The sequence below is a fragment of the Pelobates fuscus genome, chromosome 6 (genome assembly GCF_036172605.1).
Source record: "Pelobates fuscus isolate aPelFus1 chromosome 6, aPelFus1.pri, whole genome shotgun sequence".
Lineage (NCBI taxonomy): Eukaryota > Metazoa > Chordata > Amphibia > Anura > Pelobatidae > Pelobates > Pelobates fuscus.
The window spans coordinates 289,715,439-289,740,480 of record NC_086322.1 but is presented as its reverse complement, the minus strand read 5'-3'; the positions used below and the strand labels follow the sequence as shown (position 1 = coordinate 289,740,480).

The window sequence follows — 25,042 nt, the reverse complement described above, 5'->3', positions numbered from 1 at the left end:
TATATACAGATTAAAGATAGAAGCATTACTGATGGTATAAGATAATGCTCTCAGTGTAATTCATTTTTCAAAGAAGGGAGTGAACGTGAACCCTTCATTTAGACCATTGGGGGTCAGTGTATTGAAACTGTAAATCCAGAAGGATTCTCTTCTGAGGAGAGTCATATCCCAACCTTATTAATGGAACCCTGTCTGTGGGACACACTCATTACCAGTGAGGGTTAATCCCTGTTTGTGGGACACACTCATTACCAGGGAGGGTTAATCCCTGTCTGTGGTACACACTCGTTACCAGGGAGGGTTAATCCCTGTCTGTGGGACACACTCATTACCAGTGAGGGTTAATCCCTGTCTGTGGGACACACTCATTACCAGTGAGGGTTAATCCCTGTCTGTGGGACAGACTCATTACCAGTGAGGGTTAATCCCTGTCTGTGGGACACACTCATTACCAGTGAGGGTAATCCCTGTTTGTGGGACACAATCATTACCAGTGAGGGTTAATCCCTGTTTGTGGGACACACTCATTACCAGTGAGGGTTAATCCCTGTCTGTGGGACACACTCATTACCAGTTAGGGTTAATCCCTGTTTGTGGGACACACTCATTACCAGTGAGGGTTAATCCCTGTCTGTGGGACACACTCATTACCAGTTAGGGTTAATCCCTGTTTGTGGGACATACTCATTACCAGTGAGGGTTAATCCCTGTTTGTGGGACACACTCATTACCCAGGGATGTGTCTACCACGAGGCAAACAAGGCATTTGCCTTTGGCGGCAATTTCCAGGGGGCGGCAAAAAACGCCACCTCCAAATGCCCAGGCAAATACATTGTTTGCCTCGTTTTATGGGAACCCAAGAGCTGGCCGGCTGGCCACCTTTGGGCTCCCCCGGGACAGGCGGCCAGTTGTTTCCCGGGCAGGCGGGCGACGAGAGAGCACTTTCCCCTGGGCTCTCTGCTCAGCTCACTGGCGCGACCCGCAGTCATGATGTCATATTCCTGCTCCCAGCATCACTCGGCAGCGCACGAGGGAGCTGAGCAGAGAGCTCAGGGGAAAGTGCTTCCTCGCCGCCTGCACGTTCAGCCGCCTCCCTGCCCAGCAACCCCACTGGACCCCAGGTGAAAAATCCACCCAGCTATTTCAAAAGTAGTTATCTACTAAGCGGCTGCAAGAGAAGTCCCAAAGTCCCGAAATTCTGAAATGCCGAAGTTGCCCAAGTTGACGAATTTCTGAAGTGTCGAAGTGCTGAAGTGCCGAAGTTGCCGAAGTTCCGAAGTGTTGAAGTGCCGAATTGCCGAATTGCCGAAGTCCCGAATTGCGAAAGTCTCGAATTTTGGAATGCCGAACCGAACTGAAAATTTTCCCCATGCACATGCCTAGCTGATTCTGTTAACCATGTCTGCAACTTCTTGGTTCCATATTAACCACTGCAGATTAATTATATTGCAGGTAGTAAGGAGTCTATCAGTATCCTGCTGCTTTAACCCTGTGTTCACTGTGTGCTGAGAGCTAATAGTAAGCCAGGAGTAGCTAAAATGGATGGAGTCTACCGGTATCTTGAGCTCATTGAGTATCCGACATGTTTCATAACAGCAGCAATATTAATAGAAAGCTAAAGTTTCATAGCAGGAGCACTACTGTAGATGAGATCATGAGAAGGAGAGCTATGAGAGGGATAGAAAGATAGAGAGAGAGAGAGAGAGAGAGCTGGAGCATTATGAGACATGAACTGTTTGGGGGTCTCTACATTGCAGCTCAGTGTAATCAATCACAGTGAGCCTGTGTGTGATAGTAATGTTATCGTCTTATTGTGCCCAGCTCTGTGTGTTATTTATCTGTATTGTACTCATCCCTACCTATTGTATGGGTATCTCTGTAGTCTACCCGGCTCTGTGTATTGTATCAGTATCTTTGTATTGTGCCCAATTTTGTACATTATATTTTTTCTCAGCTCTGCTTGTGGTATGGTTACCTCTGTATTGTACTAAGCTCTATGTATTTTATAGATATCTTTATGCTGTACCCAGCTTGTTTTACTGTATGGGCATCTCTGTATTATGCTCAGCTCTCTGCATTGTATGAGTATCTCTGTACTGCATAGGGACGAGTGAAATTCTGGGGAAGGAGTCTGACGCCCCACCAGCTGTCAATAATTTATTTTTGCTAAGTAGTTTTTTCCCCCTTTACTACTTACTGGCAGCCCCTGATTCTTTTGTCAGCTACCCTTGAAACAGACTCAAACTATATACAATGTTGTCCTAATCTGCAACTTTCTCTGTGCACCCTTCACGCACCTTCCCGGTAATGGAAATTGTTTTTGCTAAAGTACATATATTTTAGGAAGCAAAATGCATATGAACCATGTAATGTATTTTGTAATAGCCTGTAACTCAAAAATTTAGGAACCTTGTCAGATTGTTTCCAGTGAATTCAATGTTGTTGCACCTAGATGCAAATTTTTATGGCAATATTTTTTTTCTTATTCCAAAAGAGCAAAAAGCAGTTCTTAATCTTAAATACCAAATCCACGTAAATACAGCATTTATTGAAAATATTTTTTTTTTATTTTTTTTTTTTACCTCCCACAAAATTGTTTTCTATGTAGTCAACGATCTGGTTATAATCACTGATGATGTTGTCGCAATGGATGACGACCGGCACTTCTTCTCCGAGGTTGAGACGCATGAACCAAGGCTCCTTGTGTTCTGTGAGAGGCAGGCTAACATCTCGCTCGTCACACGGCAAGCCCTTCTCGGCGATCACCAGACGTATCTGCACATGGAGACAGAGAACATGCTCATTAAAAATAAAAAGTATTTAAGGTTTTTAGAATGCTAAGGTTGCATAAAACCAAAGCCTGTTTAAGAATCATCTATTTTTGTGCTGGGCACAACTAAAATGACTCTACATTATTTGTGCGGGATCATTATTTTTATTTAGAATTCATCACACATGTGGCAATACCCAAGATCTATACAGCACCCCACTTTAGTAAGCGCTAATCCATTTTGAAGATTCCATTGAGTCTCAGAGGAGGTGCAAAAAGGGTCTGCTAACTTTGCTACTATCTGTGTCCTTAAAACGTCCTCATTGTAATAGTGGACTAATAAAAAAAGTCACTTAATGCTGTTAAATATTAAGAATATTATTATAAACGCGGACATTTTCAAAGGCAACCAGAATACTATCATTTTAATTGGCATAGTATTCTCTTAACCCCTTAAGGACCAAACTTCTGGAATAAAAGGGAATCATGACATGTCAGGACCACTATAGGGTCATTAGGTCCCCCCCACCCTCAGGGCCCCCCTCCCGCTGGGCTGAAGGGGTTAAAACCCTTCAGCCACTTACCTTTCTCCTGCGCCGGGCTCCCTCGGCGCTGGGGAACTCTCCTCCCCCTGCCGACGTCAGATCCGAATGCGCATGCGCAGCAAAAGCCGGGCGCGCATTCAAACAGCCCATAGGAAAACATTTATCAATGCTTTCCTACGGACGTCCAGCGTCTTCTCACTGCGATTTTCACAGCCACTAGAGGCTGGATTAACCCTCAGTGAAACATAGCATTTTCTCTGAAACTGCTATGTTTTCAGCTGCAGGGTTAAATCTAGAGGGACCTGGCACGCAGACGACTTCATTGAGCTAAAGTGGTCTGGGTGCCTATAGTGGTCCTTTGAGCCTTGTTATGTCTCGAATATTCCCCCAAAGATTAAAAAATTATAAAAAGGGACCTCTGACCTCGGAATTCTTTGCATTACGTTTGTGACTTTTTTTAAATCACAAAATCACTTTGAGTACTATCTCTGTTATACTACCTAATCTGACTCTACTAGCTAACGGGGAACAATGTTTTTTTCAGTTTTATATAATAAGTTTGGACTAATTGCATTTTTAATAAAAGGTACAAAAAAAAGAATCCATTGCTGACTGTGGCAGGATCACTGGATGTGTCCTGCGCATTGTGGCATGAACCTATGAAACAAATGCGAATTCTAAAAACAGCTATGCCATTTAACATTTTGTAAATGGCGCTGGGTCTCGGACACATGACAAGTGTTTTTTTTTTTTTTTTTTAATCACAAATTCTATCCTTGAGAAAGGATACCAAATGCAGCCACTGTCCGTTGCTGCTCTCTCTAATGCTTCCTCACTAACCCAAACAGAACAGACAGGAAGGGCATTAATATATTAAAAATTGTTGAATGTTGAATGTGGTTGCCAGAGGACTTCAGACACTATAACCACTTCAATGAGATAAAGCAGTTACAGTGACTACAGTGTCCCTTTAACACATTGAGGGGCTCAATCATGTTTTAATAACACACGCAAGTAGATATAGCAAATGGATACAGCATGGGGGCAGATATACAATATATCCAGTACTTAGCAAGTCAATTTCACTAAATTCAGTATTTTTTTTTTTTTTATCGTACCGTCTGCTTGAATGAATCCAATTCGGAAAAAGTTAAATTTTGGTTCACTACGTAAACATTTTGAGATGATCCTCAGGAGTGTTGTTTGTCTATGTTTTCATACTTTGTGTAAATAGCAGCTGTTTGCGGCCTGATGCATTTAATCTCCACATTAATTACGGGTCAATTGCTCCCAGTTTCATCAGTGCCGGCTCGATAGTTAATGAGGGTAGCCCTCACATAAATTAGACAGTATTATTGATGCATTATTTCAGATATGGGCAGAAATAAAAGAGAAACTCTTTATATCACAACACAGAGGAAGCAATTTCACTGTGAATGAGACAGTATTCAATTAACATTATCATTTATCTCCAGACAAGGCTGCATGCAGTGGTCTATTCTCTACACAGCAAGTGGCAGCAATGTGAAAACAGACTTACAAATATCTAACAAAAAAAATAATAAAAAATAAATAAAACGCATACTCAGTCGATGTAAATTTATTTTCTCAGCCTCAATTTTGCAAGTTAGATATTCACTAAACATGACAATTTTGACAATTCCACAAATATTTATTATAGAATTGTACCTGTGTGCATTATTATGTTTGGGGACAAATAAAACTATATTTTATTTATTTAATTTTAAACAGGAATTGTTACATTTCTAGTTTTTTATGAAGTTAACACCTGGATGAATCACTAGATAAATCCACAGCCAAAATGACAGACAAATTCAAATGATGTGCATGTTTTGTCAAATAGCAAACGTACGTTTAGGTAAAATCAACGTATATCTGCCAAGTGAATCACATCATTGGTGCTGCCATTTTGAATAGCTAATTATGTTTTTAAATCTCTTTATGCAAATGATCTACTTTTCCAATAATCTCCCAGTTCTGCAGGTTGTGTTAACGCAAGACCACACTGAACTTATTATTATTATTATTATTATTATTATATTATTTATAGAGCGCCATCAAATTCCACAGCGCTTTACAATGGGTGGACGAACAGACATGTAGTTGTAACCAGACAAGTTGGACACACAGGAACAGAGGGGTTGAGGGCCCTGCTCAATGAGCTTACATGCTAGAGGGAGTGGGGTAAAATGACACAAAAGGTAAGGATAGTATTAGACTAGTGACAGTTGCAGAAGAGGAATCAGTTGGGAGCTATTAAGAGTTTAATTGATACGCTTTTATGAAGAAGTGGGTTTTTAATGATTTATTGAAGGAGTGGAGACTGGGTGAGCATCTAACGGAGGAGGGAAGCGAGTTCCACAGGAACAGTGCAGCCCTCGAGAAGTCTTGAAGGCGAGCATCAGAGGTGGGAGTACGGACAGAAGATAGACGTAAGTCTTCAGCAGATCGTAAGGGCCTAGACGGGACATACTTGTGTATAAGGGAGGATAGATAGGTGGGAGCAGCATTATGTAGACATTTGAAAGCAAGAACCAGAATTTTAAATTGAGCTCTATATTTTATACTTATCTCAGGTATTGACAGATTGTAACAATGCTTGCGTTGTGAGGTTAATGAGGTTTGTCTAAAATGAGAAATGGTGGAAAACGTAACCGAATTTGCTTTAATCTGTGCTTTTTCCCCAAGTCTGTTATACTATAGCGAAATCATATATTTTTTTTTTTTTAAGATTTATTTATTAAATATTTTACCAATATTTCATATTTTATTATTAATAAAAGCTATTTCTATTTGCAAGCTTTAAGAATACTTATCTCGGAAATGATCACAAACAGATCTGCTTTCAATCCATATTTATGTTTTGGGATAGAATATGTCCTTATTCTACAATGCCGGCAATTATTGAGTAACATTGCAACTAAAATATCCCTTCCACAAGGATACGTTCAATGAGGCTCTTCTCCTAAAATGCACACTAGTCCTCTTTTTTTGCAGTGGTATCAAAGATAGTCATGACTTAGTAAGCAAATACATTTTCCTTACGCCAGGGTCAAATTTGCCATAATAGCAAAATTTTAAAGGTTAATTCCTGGTTAAATAAAGACTCATCTCCCGAGTTCTGCATTTGGGATTTAATATTGTTGGATACGTTTTCCAAATGATTATTTTGGATAAACTTTTATAATGTTTTTTTTTTCCCAAAATATAAAAATTAAAAAAATATATGACATGTAAAAAAATATATCAATATATAAAAAGAAAAAGTGGTATGATACCCACTATGTTGATTACCTTCAGCCATTGCTGTTCTGTGCCACCTACAGGGGAAACTATCTATTCTTTCAATTGGTCTATAAAATCTCCTGGTTTACTGCTTTTCCTTTCTGGCATCTATGTAGGTCAGTGGTCACTTACCTTTTTGACTGCATTCCTGCTTCCAGACTCCACTCCAGCAGTTCCAACGCCGGCCGCTGTAACTCCACCCCCTTTATGACTTTGCCTTGTTGTGGTTCTTTTGTTAGTTCCCAAAAGCGCTTCCTACATGATTGTTCTTTTTGGTATCTTGACCTCGGCTATCTGACGACTCTCCATTCTCTCGTTCTTGATTCGGCTCTCGTACTACGACTATTCTCATATCTGGTTCCCTGACTCGGCTAGTATACTCGTTTTCGTGATTTCTGTATCCCTTGAACGCAGCTTGTTCTTGACTATTCTCTTTCTGTCAAACGTAAAGTCCGGCCAGTTTAAGGTCCAGTATGCATTTTTCTATTACACCCTGTGTGTTGGGTCTCCTAGGAGTCCTGACATCACCAGGGCTGGACTGGGACAAACATTCAGCAAGGGCAGTTTAAGGAAGAGCAGCCCACAAGGAGGCGTGGGGTCAGAAAGGAGACATGCTATGTCATCCCGTATGACAACCCCCCTTCTCCTTCCAATGAGTATGCTAGTGTGATGCCCCTCCAAAGCATCAAGTGCTCTTGAATGGATAAAATGAGGTGGAAATCGCTACAAGGTGTCAATTGGGCTTAACAAGCACACGGGTGGTACCTGGTTTGTGCTGTTGTTCGGTTCCCAAGCGGTAGAGGGAAATTACATGAACCAAGCCATTTAAAATGTATTTTACAGTCCTTTGTGCAGGGCCCATAGTCTTACGGCAGGAGGCTGGCAAGCAGGCTCCTCCAAGAGCATGGGCGTAGGAACCCCAAAAAATCTGGGGGGGATAGCATTTTTACTCGCCGGGTATATTCTTATTCTGTAAACTAGGAGTTGTTTATCCCATTGTACAGCGCTACGGAATTTGCAGTCGCTATATTAATGATTAAATAATAACATTAAAGGGTCACTACAGGGAAGGGTTTTTACTTACCCGGATACAGCGCCGGGATCCTCCTGATTAGAACCACCCCTACCCTTCCCATGAATATTAGAACCACGCCTACCCCTTCCATGCACAAAAGAACCCCACCTACCCCTTCCACGCATATTAACCCCCTACCCCTTCCACGCATATTAACCCCCTACCCCTTCCATGCATATTAGTATCCCCCTAACCCCTTCCATGCATATTAGTACCCCCTAACCCTTTCCCTTGCATATTAGAACCCACCCTACACCTTCCATTCATATTAGTACCCCCTAACCCCTTCCATGCATATTAGTACCCCCTAACCCCTTCCATGCATATTAGTACCCCCTAACCCCTTCCATGCATATTAGAACCCACCCTACCCCTTCCATGCATATTAGTATCCCCCTAACCCCTTCCATGCATATTAGTACCCCCCTAACCCCTTCCATGCATATTAGAACCCACCCTACCCCTTCCATCCATATTAGTACTCCCCTAAACCCAATTATTTTTCTACCTACCCCTCTCCCCCTATCCTTATTAGTAGCCCCCCTAACCCTTTCCAATTATTTTTCTGCCATGTTAACTAACGCCAGTGCTGGAGTGCCGCCGTGTTTACATTAAAAGGCCTGCAGGGACAGGCTATAGACACCAGAACCACTACATTAAGCTGCAGTGGTTCTGGGGACTATAGTGTTTATTTAATGTGAGGTAAATTAGATATTAGTGCCACGAATAATATGCTAGATTGCCTACTTACAACCAGATGAGGAGCTTCACTCCTACTTGATATTTCCTATCCTAATGTTTCTAATACCCCACCTCCTATAGACTGTAAGCTTATTTGAGCAGGGTCCTCTTCAACCTATTATTCCTGTAAGTTTTCTTGTAATTGTCTTATTTATTGTTACATCCCCCCTCTCAAAATATTGTAAAGCGCTACGGAATCTGTTGGCGCTATATAAATGGCAATAATAATAATAATAATAAATAATAATGATGGGCTCTAGCTGCAGTCTGCCCTTGGCCAGGTCACGTTCGCCACATTTATCATGGCCAATGGCATCACTGCTATGCCTCTGTAGGCCCAGCCACCCTGATTTCATACCTCCCAATGTTGGGAAGTTTGTGATCAGTTGTTATATCTGGACTATAGATTCCCTTATCTCCATCTCCCTTTGAGATAAATAATTCAAGTTAAGTAAATAATACTCACCTTGAAGGGCTGCCATCAGAAATGTTGGGCCCCTTACACAGCTCAAAGCCTGGACCCCCTTCCCACAGGGCCCACCCCCAAAATACGCTCCAGGATAAGTAAAGTGGATGCAGAGTGATATAGTGGATGCAGTGTGAGTGTGTGCATAGTGGATGCAATATATGTGTATATATATATATATATGTGTGTATAGTGTATAGATGTGTGTGTAGTGGATGCAAGGTGTCTGTAGGTGAAGCAGTTTTTTGGATGTAGTGTGTGTGTGTGTGTGTAGCGGATGGAGTGTATTTTTAGTGGTTGCAAGGTGTTTGTAGTGGATGCAATGTGTGTTTATATAGTGGATGCAGTGTGTATTACAAGCAGTGTGTGCATACATTTCCTTTTTTTTTTTTTGTTTTGTTTAGTTAGGTGTAGTCATACAGCTGTACTGACTGTATCCCCCGATGGCGGCCCTGTCACCTCGTTTCCCTCTTCTGCAGCAGCCAGCTCCTCCTTCGAAGACGTCTGCATACCCACTGACATCTTCGCAATCTCCTGCTATCAGCAGAATTTGATGCGCAGACCAAGTTGTACTCGGTCCGGGGAAGGAAGGGCCTCTAGCGGCTGTCAGGAAGACAGCCAGTAGAAGTGGATTCAACCTTGCAATGTGAACATAGCAGTTTCCGTTTTAGATTGCAGGGTTAAAACGAACAGGCCTCTGCACTCAGAACACTTCATGAGATGACTATAGTGTTCCTTTAAGTTGTGCCAGAATTTGTAGTGAAACCCAGAGGCTGCAATTTAAAATTATATAAAGAAGGAAGCGTATGATCTGTGTCAATGAACACGTGAACATTAAAATACAGCGAGAGTTTATTCACTAAACGCTAACTGTAGCAAACTGAAAAAAGGGTAATTATTAAAGTGTGAATTGTCAGGAATTCAAATTAAAATTCCCCTGTCCACTATATTACGTTTGGCTATTTTGGTTTAAAATGTGAACTATATGCAATAAGACTCACCAGTCATTTTATTTATAGACGAAGAATGCTTTTAGAAAGAAAAAAGTTAATAAAGGCCACAAACAGATGGAAAAAAAATTAATATGTACATTTTGTCCTTCTGTGTTTGGCTTTGTTTGTTTTGTTTTTGTTTTATTACCCTGCACATATATTTTTTTTTACTAAAAGAGACACTCCACTGCCCAAATACAAAATAAAGCAAAATCACTGTTTAGTAGATATACCCCCAGTGAAGACATGCTTGCATTTAATTATGCATTTTATCATTGGAGTTATATCTAAAAACATCTTGAAAAACCTGCATTTTTTCTTGTCTGTTGCCTTTATAAGCCCTCCCCTTCTAACCCCACCCAGTGTTTCTGTGGCTGTCCAATCACACACCTCCCAATGCAGCTCTATGAGAAGTCTTTGCAAGGCAGGTGCTCTGGGCAATTGCTGCCTCTTGAGTTTAGCTCCACTGAACGAACCAAACCAGGAAGTAACAAGAAATGTTGTCTGCTTAAAAGCCAGGGTGTGTAACCAGGATAATTCATAAAGGTGTAAATTTCTAATAAAACCTGCACTTTTTGTAAAATGAAAAAAAGGACACAAGCTAACGTACTTTAGGGGTGTCCCTTTAAGTTATTTCTATATACAATGCATATTCCAATGCTATTTCCGCAAATTTGGAATTCACTTTGAATTCCAACAACTGACGACGTCGTGAATAACCCCACGAGTCCTATTTTATACAAACACCATATATATTTTTAAGACATTCCTGATGCTTTATAGACGTATCTGCTCCTTCTAACTGCTCAGTGACTGATTGGTGAACTGAGATAAGAATACAATTTCTGTTTAACTGCTCTTTACACAATCACACATTATACCCAGCTGGGCTCTCGATACGGAAACAGATTGTCCTACGTCATCTGTAGTAGTCAACATTCGTTGCCTGTACAGATTGTCTCAGTGTTTTCTCTAATGCTCTTGAGAAAAGCATTTATTGGATTTGCTATCTAGTTTTCATTACTTAAAGTAGGCAGAACAGCTTTGAAAGTGACACTACATCGCAGTAAACACCACCTTTTGATTGTTTATTAAAGACGAAAGCTCTGATAGTATTTATGAAAAGGAATCCTTTTACCAAAAATGTGCATTTGACTGTGTTTATCTCTTAAGGGAGCTTATTTGGAGGGACTCATATCTGCACAATTCATATAGTATTGTACTAGTCTGTATGTCTTTCTACCTATGTACCTACCTATCCATCACATATTATCCTTGATTAAGTTATGAACATCTAAGAGAAAGAAACACAGAGGCAAATAGCTGGAGAGAGAGGAAAATTAAGGAACGGATATGGTACATTTTGACTTGAATTGAGTGAGGTTTTATGGTCAATGTTGGATTTTCTATTGGGAAAACAAACGTGTTGCCTTTACTTTCTGCTGCAGCGATGGTGAAAAGCCTCCAAGAAAAATGGCTCGTCATGCAATATTTCTATTATGACATACATCATATGTCATCTGATATTCAATGTCACAGGTTATTGTAAAGCGTCCATGCATATTAATTCCAAGTATAAATGGATACATCATTCCTGATAGGTTGTGGAATTACCACATTTGTAGCAATAGCAATGTTCTCCATATACACCTAACTTGTCATTGATTGCACACGGTACACAAATATGTTCACAACCCCCCTCCCCCCCCCTTCACATGTCAGAAATGAAAAAACAAACAAATTGAGAAACATTTGGACCTGTCACTTCTTTTTGCTCTCTTATAAGCATGTCCTAAAATCTCCCCCCTATTTGGCCTGTTGTTTTTTTCATTGTCTCTTTTTTTTTGGAATCATACATATTTTCAAAGTTATACTTAAAGAAACGTGGGGACCATTTTCTCTTACATATAACCTGCAGGTTGACAAAAGATAACAAAGGGTGGAACTTTTAGTCAAGCCACATGGCCTTTTTCAACTTTTTCATTAACCATCTTCTATACACACCTCCCTCGGATGGCACACCACTTTCAGAGGCGGTGCGTCACGGATCCTCATTATTGATGCTTGCACAATTGTGTGAGTTATCACTGAGGTCCGTGGAAGCCGTCGGGTCCCCTGGGCATGCATGTGATTTCACGCGCACACCTAGGAAAAGTGTTCCAGTGTGACTGGAACAGCTTTGCTAAAAAGTTCTTTGAACCGGTTCTGAAGCCAGAAGAGATTGAGGAGGCATCCGAAGGGCTTACACTGGATCTGTCACCACACGGATCTCATTATCCATGCCCCCCCAACCTATTTCAGATCCTGGGACCGGCTTTACTTATCAATATTAACAGAGTACTGGTGTGAGGACACAGATCCTTGTACTATGCCACTCCCGACATTCTGCCCCTGCCTCCACATTGAGCAAACAACAGTTACAAATTCACAGACACTTTTATCAGTTTCTGACACCAGAGGCTGTAGCTCAGCTCCTTTTATGTCATCAGGCCATGCCCACTTTGTGACCTCATCACAGCATGGCCTATGCCCACTCACGCCTAGGGGGCATGGCTATTAAGGAAACGCCAGTACAATAACAATATCGCATGGAGGATATACCTATATACTTCAATTATTCACAGTAAGGTGCAAACCAAAATGCCAAAAACAATAATCCTCTAATTGCCAAAAATAATAATCTCTATACAAAAATCAGGATGCACACTGGAAATTAACCAAAACAAATGCAGTGCTTTATTAACAAAAAATATACAACATATAAAAATACAAGACAAAAGACACAGTGAAAATACGAGAAAATAACAGAGCAATAAACATATACCTCAATAGCCTATACGGACAGGACACAAGCCTCTCGGAAAACACCCCCAGGCCTATAAATACATCTGGAATACGGAAAAGACAAATGTGTGGATTACAGGCGCTTATTATTTAGTGATTATTTTGGATAATAGCAGCTTGAACACTTTGTGGATGCTCCAAAAATCACCCACTATTTCGAAAGCAGAACAGAACACACAGAGAGGATAGAAAGTGAAAAAAAATCGTCTCCACTCCGTGCGATATTAGTGCAGCGCTAATTTAGAGTAAAGTCGACTCACCCTATTGGTATTGATTGGGTGGTTCAACTGAGTTGGACATATATAGAAAAAACACAAATAGAGAATATATAGTGCAGGGTTGTTTAAACCACAAATTGGAGTTGTCTGTACAATGGCACACTCACATGATAACGAGCCTTTTTAGAAACAGGCTCTAAACTTTTCGGCTGGTATGTTATAGGGTAACATACACCCCCCTTTTCTGGATCTCCTCACCGGTCACACTTCCAATATATATGGTAGAGAAAAGGAGAAAAGGATCTCTAAGTGAGATCTGTAGGTGTAAAACACAATTTTAGATATTATAAAATTTGCTCACCTGGCTCAGAGCCTTCCAAACTGGCTCTGAGTTTCAGAAGTTTGCGTCAAATAAAGGGTGACAACCCCCTCTTGAACCTGGGCAACACCAAAGACTGGATCCACTTTTAGTTGAAATGCACAAAAAAGTGCTTTTTAATATAATTAAAATTAAATGCAATTCGAGTGCAAATAAAAATACAAATAAAATACAGATAAAAAATATATATAAAATGTCCGTCTGGATCTATAAATACATCTGTTCAGTGCCCTGTTGTGGTTTTCTTGTGATCCAAATAGCGCATTCCTGATTATCTGTGATTTAGTGGTTTCCTGATTCGGTTTGTCTGACCACTCTATTTTCAGAACACCTTTACCTGACTTGGCTTCTCGTTATTGTGTACCTCTGGAATCCCTGACCTTGCTTTGTTACTTGACCTTGCTATTTCGCCTGCTATAGGCATTGCGTTAAGCCTGGCCACTCTTAGGTCTGGTAATACCCCGCTATCCTTTGTTTCTCCATTTGGTAGCGTAGAATTAACCACTATGTGCAAGGTTGTTATACTTATCTTGACAACCACTCCCTTCGGATCTTCTTTTTTGGTGTCATCATTTTTAATTTTCTAAGATTGCATTGCCTGGAAATGCCGGGTAGCTGGGTGTGGGCGCTTCCACGGACCTTAATTGTCTCTTGAGAGAATTGAGGATCAGTGACACGACGCTACAGGATGTGACACGTTGCTTGGAGGGAGGTGAGCACACAAATCCCCCAATGACAAAGTTGACAAAGGCAGTGGAGCTTGACTAAGAGAGACAGATGCGCTTTAAGGAAGAGATTCCTCGGGTAAAAAACAAGGAATCTATATAGTGACAGAGCCGCTTAAAACAACTTCAACTGTCCAAGCTACTAGCGCAAAATATAATTGTTAGCATTTGTATAAATCAAAGTATTTTATTAAATGTATGATGCATGAAAGGATCACAGCAGAGAAGAAGAATTGGTGGCCAGCTTTCCAAAAATTAATCAGACTTTTATTCAGCCAATAATGAGCAAAACAATAAAGCGTATTATAGCATAAGTCCTTCAGCAGATTTGGGCTTTGGCAAGAACCCAACACAAACGCTCTGCTACGAATTCTTTAAAATGTAACCCCTACCCTCCCAATAATGTATATTTGTGCTAAATTTCATTTTCAATTGTAACTAAAAACAATAGTTAATTGAACTAATGGAAATTCAAAGTGAATCAAAAATGAATTTTAAATTATAGAACAAAATAGAGGAATTGGAAAATATCTTAAATTCTGCTATATTTCCCTTCAGTCGTTTTGCAGTAAGCACTGTGTTTTCAGAGAAAATGCAATGTTTCCATTACAGCCTAGGGATACTTCCACTGGCCACTCCTCAGATGGCTGCTAGAGGTACTACCTAGGGCAGTGCACAATGTGCAGTACTGCCATTCAGCATCTCCACCCTCTGCATGGAGACACTGAACTTTTCTCAGAGAGATGCATTGATTCATGAAGAGATGCTGATTGGCCAAGACTGTGTTTGGCTTGTGCTGGCTCTGCACCTCTCATCTGCCTCCTTGACAGCATTGTGATTGGCTCAGATAATCAGTTCTGAATGTCAGCCAAGCAAGCAGATCAGGGGCAGAGCCAGCAGCTGCAGACTTGAATAAACATAAGATTTTGCTATATTTAGTGGGGTAACTGGGGGGTTGGATGGCACTATAGTTTTCCTTTAATGTTGAATTCCTAAAAACTCTCACTTTAGTCAATAACTGTCACGGTTCTCACCATGCCATATAGTCAACCAGATGTAGTTGCCCCACAAGTGCCAAACAGGGGATTTGAACCTGGGTCCTTTGCTGTTCTGTGCCTGCTATCTGCCTTTGAGCCACAGCAGGTCCGTTTCTTTTCGAGCTGTTCTAGCCCTATTATTCCTGGCTAGGCCTGAAGCACTGGGGGCTGGACTTATTCTTAGACTGATCATTAATCTGTTGGGTATATAACCTGCCCCTCCCTGAGAACATTATCAAGTCTTTGATCCTGGTGTATGTGTTCAGTTCCTGTTTTCTAGGCTCCTGAACTTGTATTCCATATTGACCCCGACTTCTGACTTTGGCTACACTTCGTTTATCCTCATCTCTGGCATCCTTTGACTTCGGCTGTCCCTCGACTATCCTGCTGTTTGTGACCTTGTCGGTACTGCTTTGGAACACCTTTCCTGCACAGCCCCCGTGCACAGATTCACAGTCCAGGTGGCTTCTTACCTGGTCACCTTGGACTGTGTCTATCTGTGCTACAGACTCCCACCTTAGGTAAGACCCTGACAATAGCCCTGTAAGGTAGCCCAACTTACCTTACCATGGCTTCGGCACTGGTTTTCAACCTACATAAAGAGTGTCAGTTTGCATCTCTGCAGAGAGACTGTAAACCTCATCTTTTCCTTTCTCCTTCCAAAACTTAGGCAACTTTTTTTTTTTAGATCAAACCTAACTCTGCAGTCAGAGACAATTCTCTCACACACCTACTGTATGTAACAAAATGGTATTACTGTTAATATTACAGAATCTGCCTGATAAAGGAATACATATAACCTCTAAGATATTTTATCCACCACTATTTCTGTAAAATATGATCAAATCTTAAAATTCTTTACGCTGACATAGAGTTTGCTTTTATATTTTTGTGCAAGCAAGACATCTCATATTTCAAATAAATGTTATGGTATTGTTTAAGCACTGCAAGGAATGTTGAGACATCCAGAGGAACTTCATGGTGGGCCAAAGGAGAAGAACCCATTGCATAGTCATTCTATGTAAGAGGTCTGTTGGGCTCTTTGGTCTAGTTAACAGGCATAGGCAACCTTCAACACTCCACGTGTTTTGGACTACACCTCCCATAATGCTTTGCCAGCATTATGGGTGTAAGAGCATTATGGGGGATGTAGTCCACAACATCCGGGGTGCTGAAGGTTGCCTACCCCTGATCTAGTAAATGGTGCCATTATAATACATCATATAAAACTACTATCCCCTATGCTTAAGGTTCACTGCTTTCTAGAATGCTACTGTTATGCCTTGTATTACCTATGGCTTACAGGGAGACTATAGGCAATGTATCTGCTTCATCCCATTGAAGTGGTTATAGTGTGTGGACCCCCTGGTGCTGTCCTTTAACTCAGCGTTATTAATGCTAAACTAGAGTCCCCAGCAGCCTATCCCTATGTGATGTTTTGGCTAATGGGGAAGTATTAGCCAGAGTGGCAGTGATTGTTAGAGAGTGTCAGCTGACGGCTTTTAGCCTATTAGAGCTCTCATGGTCTGAACTGAATGGGTATGGCTACAAGGAAGTGTGTAATCTCTGCCATAGCCAGGGCCGGCGCTACCTGTTAGGCGGACAAGGCAGCCGCCTAGGGCGGACAAGGCAGCCGCCTAGGGCGCCCACTCTGTAGAGAGCCTCAGGCGGCTGCAGCTTTGCCCGGGCTGGTGCGTCCAGGAGGGCGCACCACCCGGGCGCAGCATGAGGAGAGGGGCTGACAGGAGGAAAGCGCTCAGCGATCCCTCCTGTCACTCCCTCACTGTAGCGTGGCCGAGCCCTGTATGGTCCGCGGGTACCCGGCCAGACTAACAGGAACTGCACACTGAGTGTGCACTTTTTAGTACGGCCGGGTACAGGAAACAAATGCTCCCTGTACCCGCGGACCATACAGGGCTCGGCCACGCTACAACAGAGGTAGGGGAGGGGGTGGAAAGAAATTGACAGGGGGGGGGGGAGAAAGACATGGATGGGGGAGAAAGACATTGACAGGGAGGGGGGAGAAAGACATTGACGGGGGGAGAAAGACATTGACAGGGAGGGGGGAGAAAGACATTGATGGGGAGAAAGAGATTGATGGGGGAAAAAGACATTGATGGTGGAGAAAGACATTGACAGGGAGGAGGAAGACATTGACAGGGGGGAGAAATAAATTGATGGGGGGAGAAAGACATTGACAGGGAGGGGGGGAGAAAGAAATTGACAGGGGGGGAGAAAGACATTGACGGGGGGGAGAAAGACATTGACAAGGGAGGTAGAGAGATTGACATCCATCACATACACACACACAATCACACACAATGCACCCCTTACACACAAAGACAATGCACCCCTTGCACACAGAAAAACACACAATGCATTACACACACAGACACACACACACATGCAATGCAACCCTTACACACACAGAAACACGCAATGCATTCCTTACACACACTCAATGCACCCCTTACACACACTCAATGCAACCCTTACACACACTCAATGCACCCCTTACAGATGCACACACTGCATCCTGTACATACACAGAAACACACCTTGCAGCCCTTACACATACAAACACAGATTCACACAATGCATTCCTTACACACATATCAGGACATCCCCTACACACTCCACCCCCGTGAACAATTTCATTGGTGGAACATGAAGGTGGACCCTGGGACCCAGACCTTGAGCTGTGTAAAGGGCCCCAAAAAAAGGGAGCTGCTTCCCGTTCTCCCAGAACATTGATTTTTGTGACCACAGTTACAAACAGCCTCCAGAGAGCCTGTTCTACACCAGACCAGTGGAGCCAGACTGCAGCTAGAGCCATCATCATCCTCATCTGATTGTAAGTAGGCAATCTAGTATATTATTCGTGGCACTAATCTCTAATTTACCTCACATTAAAGGGACACTATAGTCCCCAGAAGCACTGCAGCTTGATGTATTGGTTCTGGTGTCTATAGCCTGTCCCTGCAGGCCTTTTAATGTAAACACGGCGGCACTGCAGCACTGGCGTTAGTTAACATGGCAGGTCATATGGGTGGGGCATTGTGATGTCACATGAGGGGGTGGGGGCGGCAATCTTTACTTTTGCCTAGGGCGGCAAAAATCCTTGCACCGGCCCTGGCCATAGCCACACCTCCAGAGGGGGCCAGGCTATAAAGTTTATGATAAATGACTTGGAGCAAGACTTACAGACCACAAAATTGCTGTTGGTGATCACTGGAGACCTTTTAAACAGCACCACCTATAACCTAATGCCAAATGCCTCCATAATAACGATAGGAGGTTTTAAAAGGAATTAAAAAAAAAAGCCAAATTGAGGTTACATCTATGTTGGTCAAGATGAACTACTACTTAGGAGTCTACTAAGTATGATCTGCTGGATTGACAGCCAGTAGATATCCTTTCACAGTGCTGATTCCGAATCTGTAAGCTCGGCAATGTCACCATTGAAATAGCAGCACCGATTACGGTATGTCAGAGAGAAGGATTAGAGCCAGGGCGGTGCGTGAATAGGTCCAAATGGGGCCATGGTCCCAGGCACATTTTGCTAACCCTGTACGTGTTAACTAGTCTGCTGTATGGAGTCTGACGGGACTACGTCTTATAACACTATCTAAATAGGGGTATAGGACCTCGCGAGAGGAGAGGATCTGCTGCTAGAAGTGGAGGATGAGACTCCAGGGCCACCTTGCTATCCATACACTACACTACAGAAAGGGTCTTGGCTCCGAAAGTGCTATGTCCTGTCATATTTCTGCCCTTGCTTCCTGGCAGACCTCTCCTGACACTGATTGAATGGTCCAACTGGTGGCTCAGTAGGGCACTTTACAGTCACATTCCACTCTATATAGTTCAGACACATACCATGCAGTATATACCACATCAAGCAGTTCAGTCACACTATGTCGTGGTATTTAACCTGTTGTGGTTTTCTCTTGGTTCCTTGTCTAGTGCATTATAGTAGTGTAGCAACGATACACCAAGTTTGACATTTTGTAGACAAATTTAAATTAATTTGCTAATATAAAAAGTACATAGGTAGCAAACAGCCCTTCCCAGCCATGCATCAAACCCCTGTCATCTTCCCTATCTTCTGGCAGACTGGCTGACTCTCTCAGCCATGACAGGGGAGAGCTGCAGACCCAAGGCTACACCCAGAGCAGGCTGAAGCAGGGGCTTCCTCCATCATCCATGATGAAGGTTGCATGCATTCTGGAGTAAGAAGGGGTGGGGCTAGACAGAGGCAGCAAATGACTCGGAATCCATTGCTTCCTGCCGCTCATGAGACCTTGCCTGATATAAACTTGGGTGTGCTATCACCTCAGATCACCTCTGTTGGGGCCCTCACTGCTCTCTCTACCCTGACTGGTGGTCAAGAGTAGGCCCCTAAACTATTGTGGGCCCCAGGGCCATTGCACCTGCTCCGCACATATGCATTCATTAAACGCCAAATAGAAGTGAATTTAAAAACAAATCACGAAATTTAAGCTACAATAGTGAAGCTGTTACTACAAAAAAGTAGGAATATTTTTGCAAAACAGTTTTTTCTTTTGCCTCTAATTTGGATATTTTTTTCCCACGTCACTACAGTCTGTTGCTTAGTGAATACATTCAGTAGTGTCGATTTGCTCAGCCAATGACGCTGCTGCAAGAAGTGCCGAAGAAATTTTAAAAATCCAGTCGATGTATCGGTAGGTTCCACCGGAAACCACATTGGCTATTTTTGGTAAGGCAGGTAGGAAACTGTCACAGTGAATGCACACAGGGCTATCCGCTAAACTTCGAATTGCACGGTGCTCAAATTCAGATGTCAGAATTTAGGATCTAATATCCAAGCTGTGACAGTCGTTGGGTTGGAACCTTTTTCCTGGCCAGCTATTTTTTTGTTTAGATTTTGGCATTTGACTTTAAATTTGCTGCAGTTCTGAGTTTATTGAATAACCTTATTTCTCTGCAGGTATATACATAATAATGGAGCAGAATTAGATGGACTATGACCAGTTTCAATTTAAAACTGTATCTTTGTATGTGTGCTATTCCCCAATTTGTAATTTGGATATATTTTGGTCTTTAAGACAGCACCACTACTGAGCAATGCATGTTCACGATGTGTCCCCCCCCCCCCCAATTCCCTTTTTGCTATGACCAGTTTCTTACGATTGATCCCAAATATAGCGCTGCCATCTACAGGACTGATATTCGCCCTTGCTCCTACTACTCATCAATACTTTAAACTCAATGCAACCTAACAATAAAACACTCAGTGTGTCACTAAAACCATTAGTAGATCTGCCAATGAAGATGGTTTATAGCACCCCAGGGGAAATCTGTAGTGGAAGAGGTATTGTGTGCCTAGTGATGTGTCCAATAACCAGACCGGCCTATCATCTATAGACTAAAACACCAATATAACACCAATATAAAGCAATACAGCTATAGATATACAATTATACTGCAACCCTTTAAAGAAGACCCATCACCTTACTGGAACTTACACCATTGAATAAAATATTAAAAATCAGCTAAAGCTTGTTTTATCATTTTTTTCATGTGATGATTAATTTTCTCTATAATGTGTATATTATAAATTTTGCAGTTGACATCACAAGCCAGTGCAGGCCTGGCACAGCCAAGGCACACACAGCACTAGCGGAGGAGAAATAGAAACATTGTTTCAGTTTGTCAACATTCTATCTTCAGTGGCAGAAAAGGGCGGAGCTTATAACAATGATTGACAGGGAGTCAAGATGGAGGCGCCCAGTTCCAGGATAAAATTCAATACAGCACTGTTGATGTCTACATTTTAATTATATTTTTCAGCCCTTAAAAATACATATCTGTAAAAAAAAACAAAAAAACACAATATGTCAACTTAATATTACAAATCAAGGTTAATGACAGTTCTTCTGTAGAAGAAACCATACGGTTGTCCTTGCTCCAATTGGGAGAAAAAAAAAAAAAAAAAATTTAATTTCGGAACCCTCGTTTTTATCGGATTGGTCTACATAACTGACAAAAATATCATGTTCTATTATTAATATTTATTGTCATATAAAATTATCAACATATTCCACAGCACAAAATAAAAAAATAAATAAAATAAAAAAGACAATAATTTTCCTTTTATTTAAATATCTAAGAAAATGAAGATATGCATGTAAGTATATTATAAATCACTATTTCACTGAGATAAACCGGGAGGATAGCTCCATCAATCATCCGTCTATCTAAATGCTATTGGATGAGATTTAATAAACAAGAAACATAGGTCAAGGGAAAAGGTCACCGCATATCTACCCAACCATAGAAAATTCTGCGTGGTTAACCCTTTGTGTTTTAGCGTTTAGTGCTATATGAATTGCTTTTTTCTACACCCTTCCTTCTTTGTCCTCAGTCTACTTCATGCATTCAAGTGTTAAGAAATACATTGGTCTGCATAACATGATTTCCTGTTAACCCATTGGGTGCCGGATAGGATGAGCTATGAACTGTTGCACTCAAACGCCAGTTAAAAAAAAAACAGACCTCCTTAAAATCCTCTTGTATTAGTATTTTGCTGACAGTAGCGTCTTGCAAAAATGTAATCCCTTAAGTACCAATGGCTGTTTAGGTTATCAATTACAGCTTGATTTTTTAGAAACATGTTCTAAAACTGAATCTCGCACTCACTCAACAACAGCGGGGCTCCAAAGATATGCCAATGACATACAAGCAGGGCATTCAATGCCACCACAGGGTCTTTAAGGATCAGACTGTGCTGACTGCTAACAATATCACTGGCCCACAAAGGGTTAACGGATGGGATTAAGGTGAATAGGAGACTGGACGCAAGTGAGAATTCTAAAGAACGGTTTACCAGACCTCACAGTGTGTCTCCAAGGAAAATCATTTCGATTAGGTCCCCTATACAGCTATGGAAAAGAAAATGTAAACATCACTTGCTACAATTTAAATCCCATCTGTATGTATGTAATCAGCTGGTACCCACAGCAGCAGCAGCAGCCCAGCATACACCCAGCACATCAGCAACATTTTTGCAAGGAAATAGACATGTCCTTGGTAATTGTTTTTCCTGACATCCATGTCCTTGAATGCTATAGAACTGATGTAGTGAAAAATAATTGCCTTTTTTTCCCCTCTACATTCAGCAATCCAGGGACACAACAGAGGATGCAACAGCAACACTATATTGTCCAAGCCTCCTACAACAAAGCCAGCACATTCATCTCATAACCTACAGAACAAATGCTAACATGGGTTTAAAGAAAAGATATATATTCTGATTGCTTTGCCAGGCTTGTCGTTGTGTAGAATGCAAAGGAATTCACAGATGCATACATGTTAAATAATAGAGCATCCATATAAAGATACAGGACAGGCACACTCACCTTTTGGGAGCTGAAGGATTGGGTCCAATGATATAAAACAAGTCTGTCCTTGGATTTAGGACTGAGCTTAGATGGTTCAGGGTTGTCCTCACCCTCACTAGGTTTTCCTCCATCATTCTCAAGGGCTGAAATGGGCCACCAGCTGCAGTTAGTGGGAGTAACGTTATTGGGAGTCGCCATGACAGCCTAAGATGAAGAAGGGATGGGGATGTAAGGACCAGCTGTGTAGTTTAGCATCACATGGTCTACAGACATTACCATTGGCACAGACCCTGAATATCACTGCTCATCACATAGGCTGCTCGATGATACTGCTTAGTGTAAGGACAGGGGGAATGATGGAAAAGACATTGTGTTTCTTTTCAATATCTCTTCAATGACATTTGCAGCAGATATTTAAAAATATCCTAATAAAAGCTGCAGAAAAACTGACATGCCCTAGTAGTTTTTCACAAATAATCGAGTAAATTAATTAATCAAATAAACTTAATAGTTTGGGCACTATCAAGCCTTGAACTGCAAGCATCAAAGGTTTCACACACAAAATGAAAATACAATGTTTTTTGTGGTTGTGTGTGTATTTTTTTCTTCTTGTATATAATGTATATATTCTTATGTTCTATCTGCTTGTTTGTATTCTTCTATACAGTGTATTGTAAACAAATACATTTTTAAATTCCTTCTGCAAATATATATATTTTTTAATCCATACATGTTCCTAATTGACATGGTCTGTAAAATGCAAAATGTATTCTTAAAAAAAAAAAACCAAAAAGAAAACCCCAAATATGAAAATAAACAGTAATGATAAATGTTATCTTTAACCCCTTAAGGACAAATGACGTGTGACATGTCTTGGTTTCCTTTTATTCCAGAAGTTTGGTCCTTAACCCCTTAAGGACCAAACTTCTGGAATAAAAGGGAATCATGACATGTCACACATGTCATGTGTCCTTAAGGGGTTAAGGGGTTAAACAAAAAACAAATATGAAAATAAACCGTAATGATAAATGTTTATGAATGATCCTTCAATGGGACTAAATAGACAATTATTTTTATAGACAGATTTCACTAATTTACTGCCCAAGAGGTCGATAATATCACGTAATACCTCCAATCTGATCATTTTATGTAATGCATTTTAATCTAATTCTCCAAGTTGTTTATGTTTTTAGTTTGGTTATTGTCACCTAAAATTGACACTTCAAGTCTGACATTAACATGCCCACCCACTTTCTTTTATTAAATAGCCTCTTCTCAATGGTGTAGGGACAGGGGGGGGGGGGGGGGACGGGGGGGGACGGGGTCACATATGTAGAGAGGGTTAAAACCTTCCTTACTGACACCCATAGGATTTTAAATGTATTAATTTGGTTAGAAATTGGTGTTAGGCTCAGATCGCCAGTTGAGACTGTCCGCCTATTACTGGCATCCCATTTAGAAAAAAGCATTAGAAAGGTATGTACCCTTCTCAGTGGGACGTCAGTTATAGTCTCAGAGCATCAGTTGACACTCTCAGCCTATCACCAATGCCTAGTCCCAGGCGTCCAAATTAAAGATAAAGTCCAAGAAGAAGACACAGTAAACTGTAAGATTAGTGCCATTTGGAACCCTTTGGAGTTAAATCGTTCATGCAGGATGAAACTAGCAGGGCCACTGCATTGAGATGACATGTTCTGGTTACCACTGCCTATAGTTTACATTGCAGCACTAAGTCTGCCACCAGTGGTTGTCTCCCAGACAGCCACTAGGGGTGCTTCCTGGAGCGAAACGGACCTTTGGTCCAGTAACTGACGCTTGACGTCCTCACGTCCTGCATGAGGACATCCAGCGTCAGATTTTTCCCTATAGTAAAGCATTGATTCAGTACTTAAATATGGGGAGGTCTAATGTGCGCATGGCACTCGTTCGGATGGGGCAGAGCATCAACCTAGTGCCGAGGGACATTGGTGCTGGGATAAGGTAAGTAAATGAAGAGTTTTTAACATGGAGGGGGGGAGGGGGGCGCGCGCAAGTGATGGTGGAGGCAGGGGGAGCAATAGTGCCAGGAATACTGCTTTGTATTCCTGGCACTATAGTATCCCTTTAATAAGACTGAATATAAAATATGCCAAATCAAAGAGCTCATAATCCTTTGGAAGAATTGTTGTTTTGTCCCTTTAAACACAAAATATCTCCCACGCACATATATACATATTTCAGAACACACACACAATATGGTATATTTCCCATGAGGCGAGAGGCCACTCTGCTCCTGTATAAATCTGCAGAATACTGAATTATAGATTGGCAAAAGAAATATTGCATTTGTAACTTGTTGCAATCATTCTCATCCCTTTTGTTCTCACTATATCGATGACTAACCTGAAACTGATCTGTCTTTACTCTCTGTCAACCTTTGCAATATATCTGTGTCATCTGCAACCCTCAAAAAAAAACCTTTGAAAAGTAGATATCATTTGCCTAATTATTTTTCACATATCGCCACCTAGTGGAAGAAAGGAAAATCTAATGTTACTTTGCAATATTAGGAAATTATCT

At 41.3% G+C, this 25,042-nt stretch overlaps 1 protein-coding gene across 1 annotated transcript in view; it reads right to left on the bottom strand.

The window, feature by feature from the left end:
• The window catches only part of GDAP1L1 (ganglioside induced differentiation associated protein 1 like 1), a 48,381-nt gene extending 25,499 nt beyond the window's left edge, over positions 1-22,882 (bottom strand). The window contains exons 1-2 of the mRNA XM_063425600.1: positions 22,502-22,882; positions 2,583-2,775 (exon numbers count right to left, since the gene is read on the bottom strand). Of these exons, the coding sequence (XP_063281670.1) occupies positions 2,583-2,775; positions 22,502-22,681 (373 nt within the window). The 5' untranslated portion in view covers positions 22,682-22,882. The remainder of the gene's footprint in view (positions 1-2,582; positions 2,776-22,501) is intronic.
• Between the last annotated feature and the right edge of the window lie 2,160 nt (positions 22,883-25,042).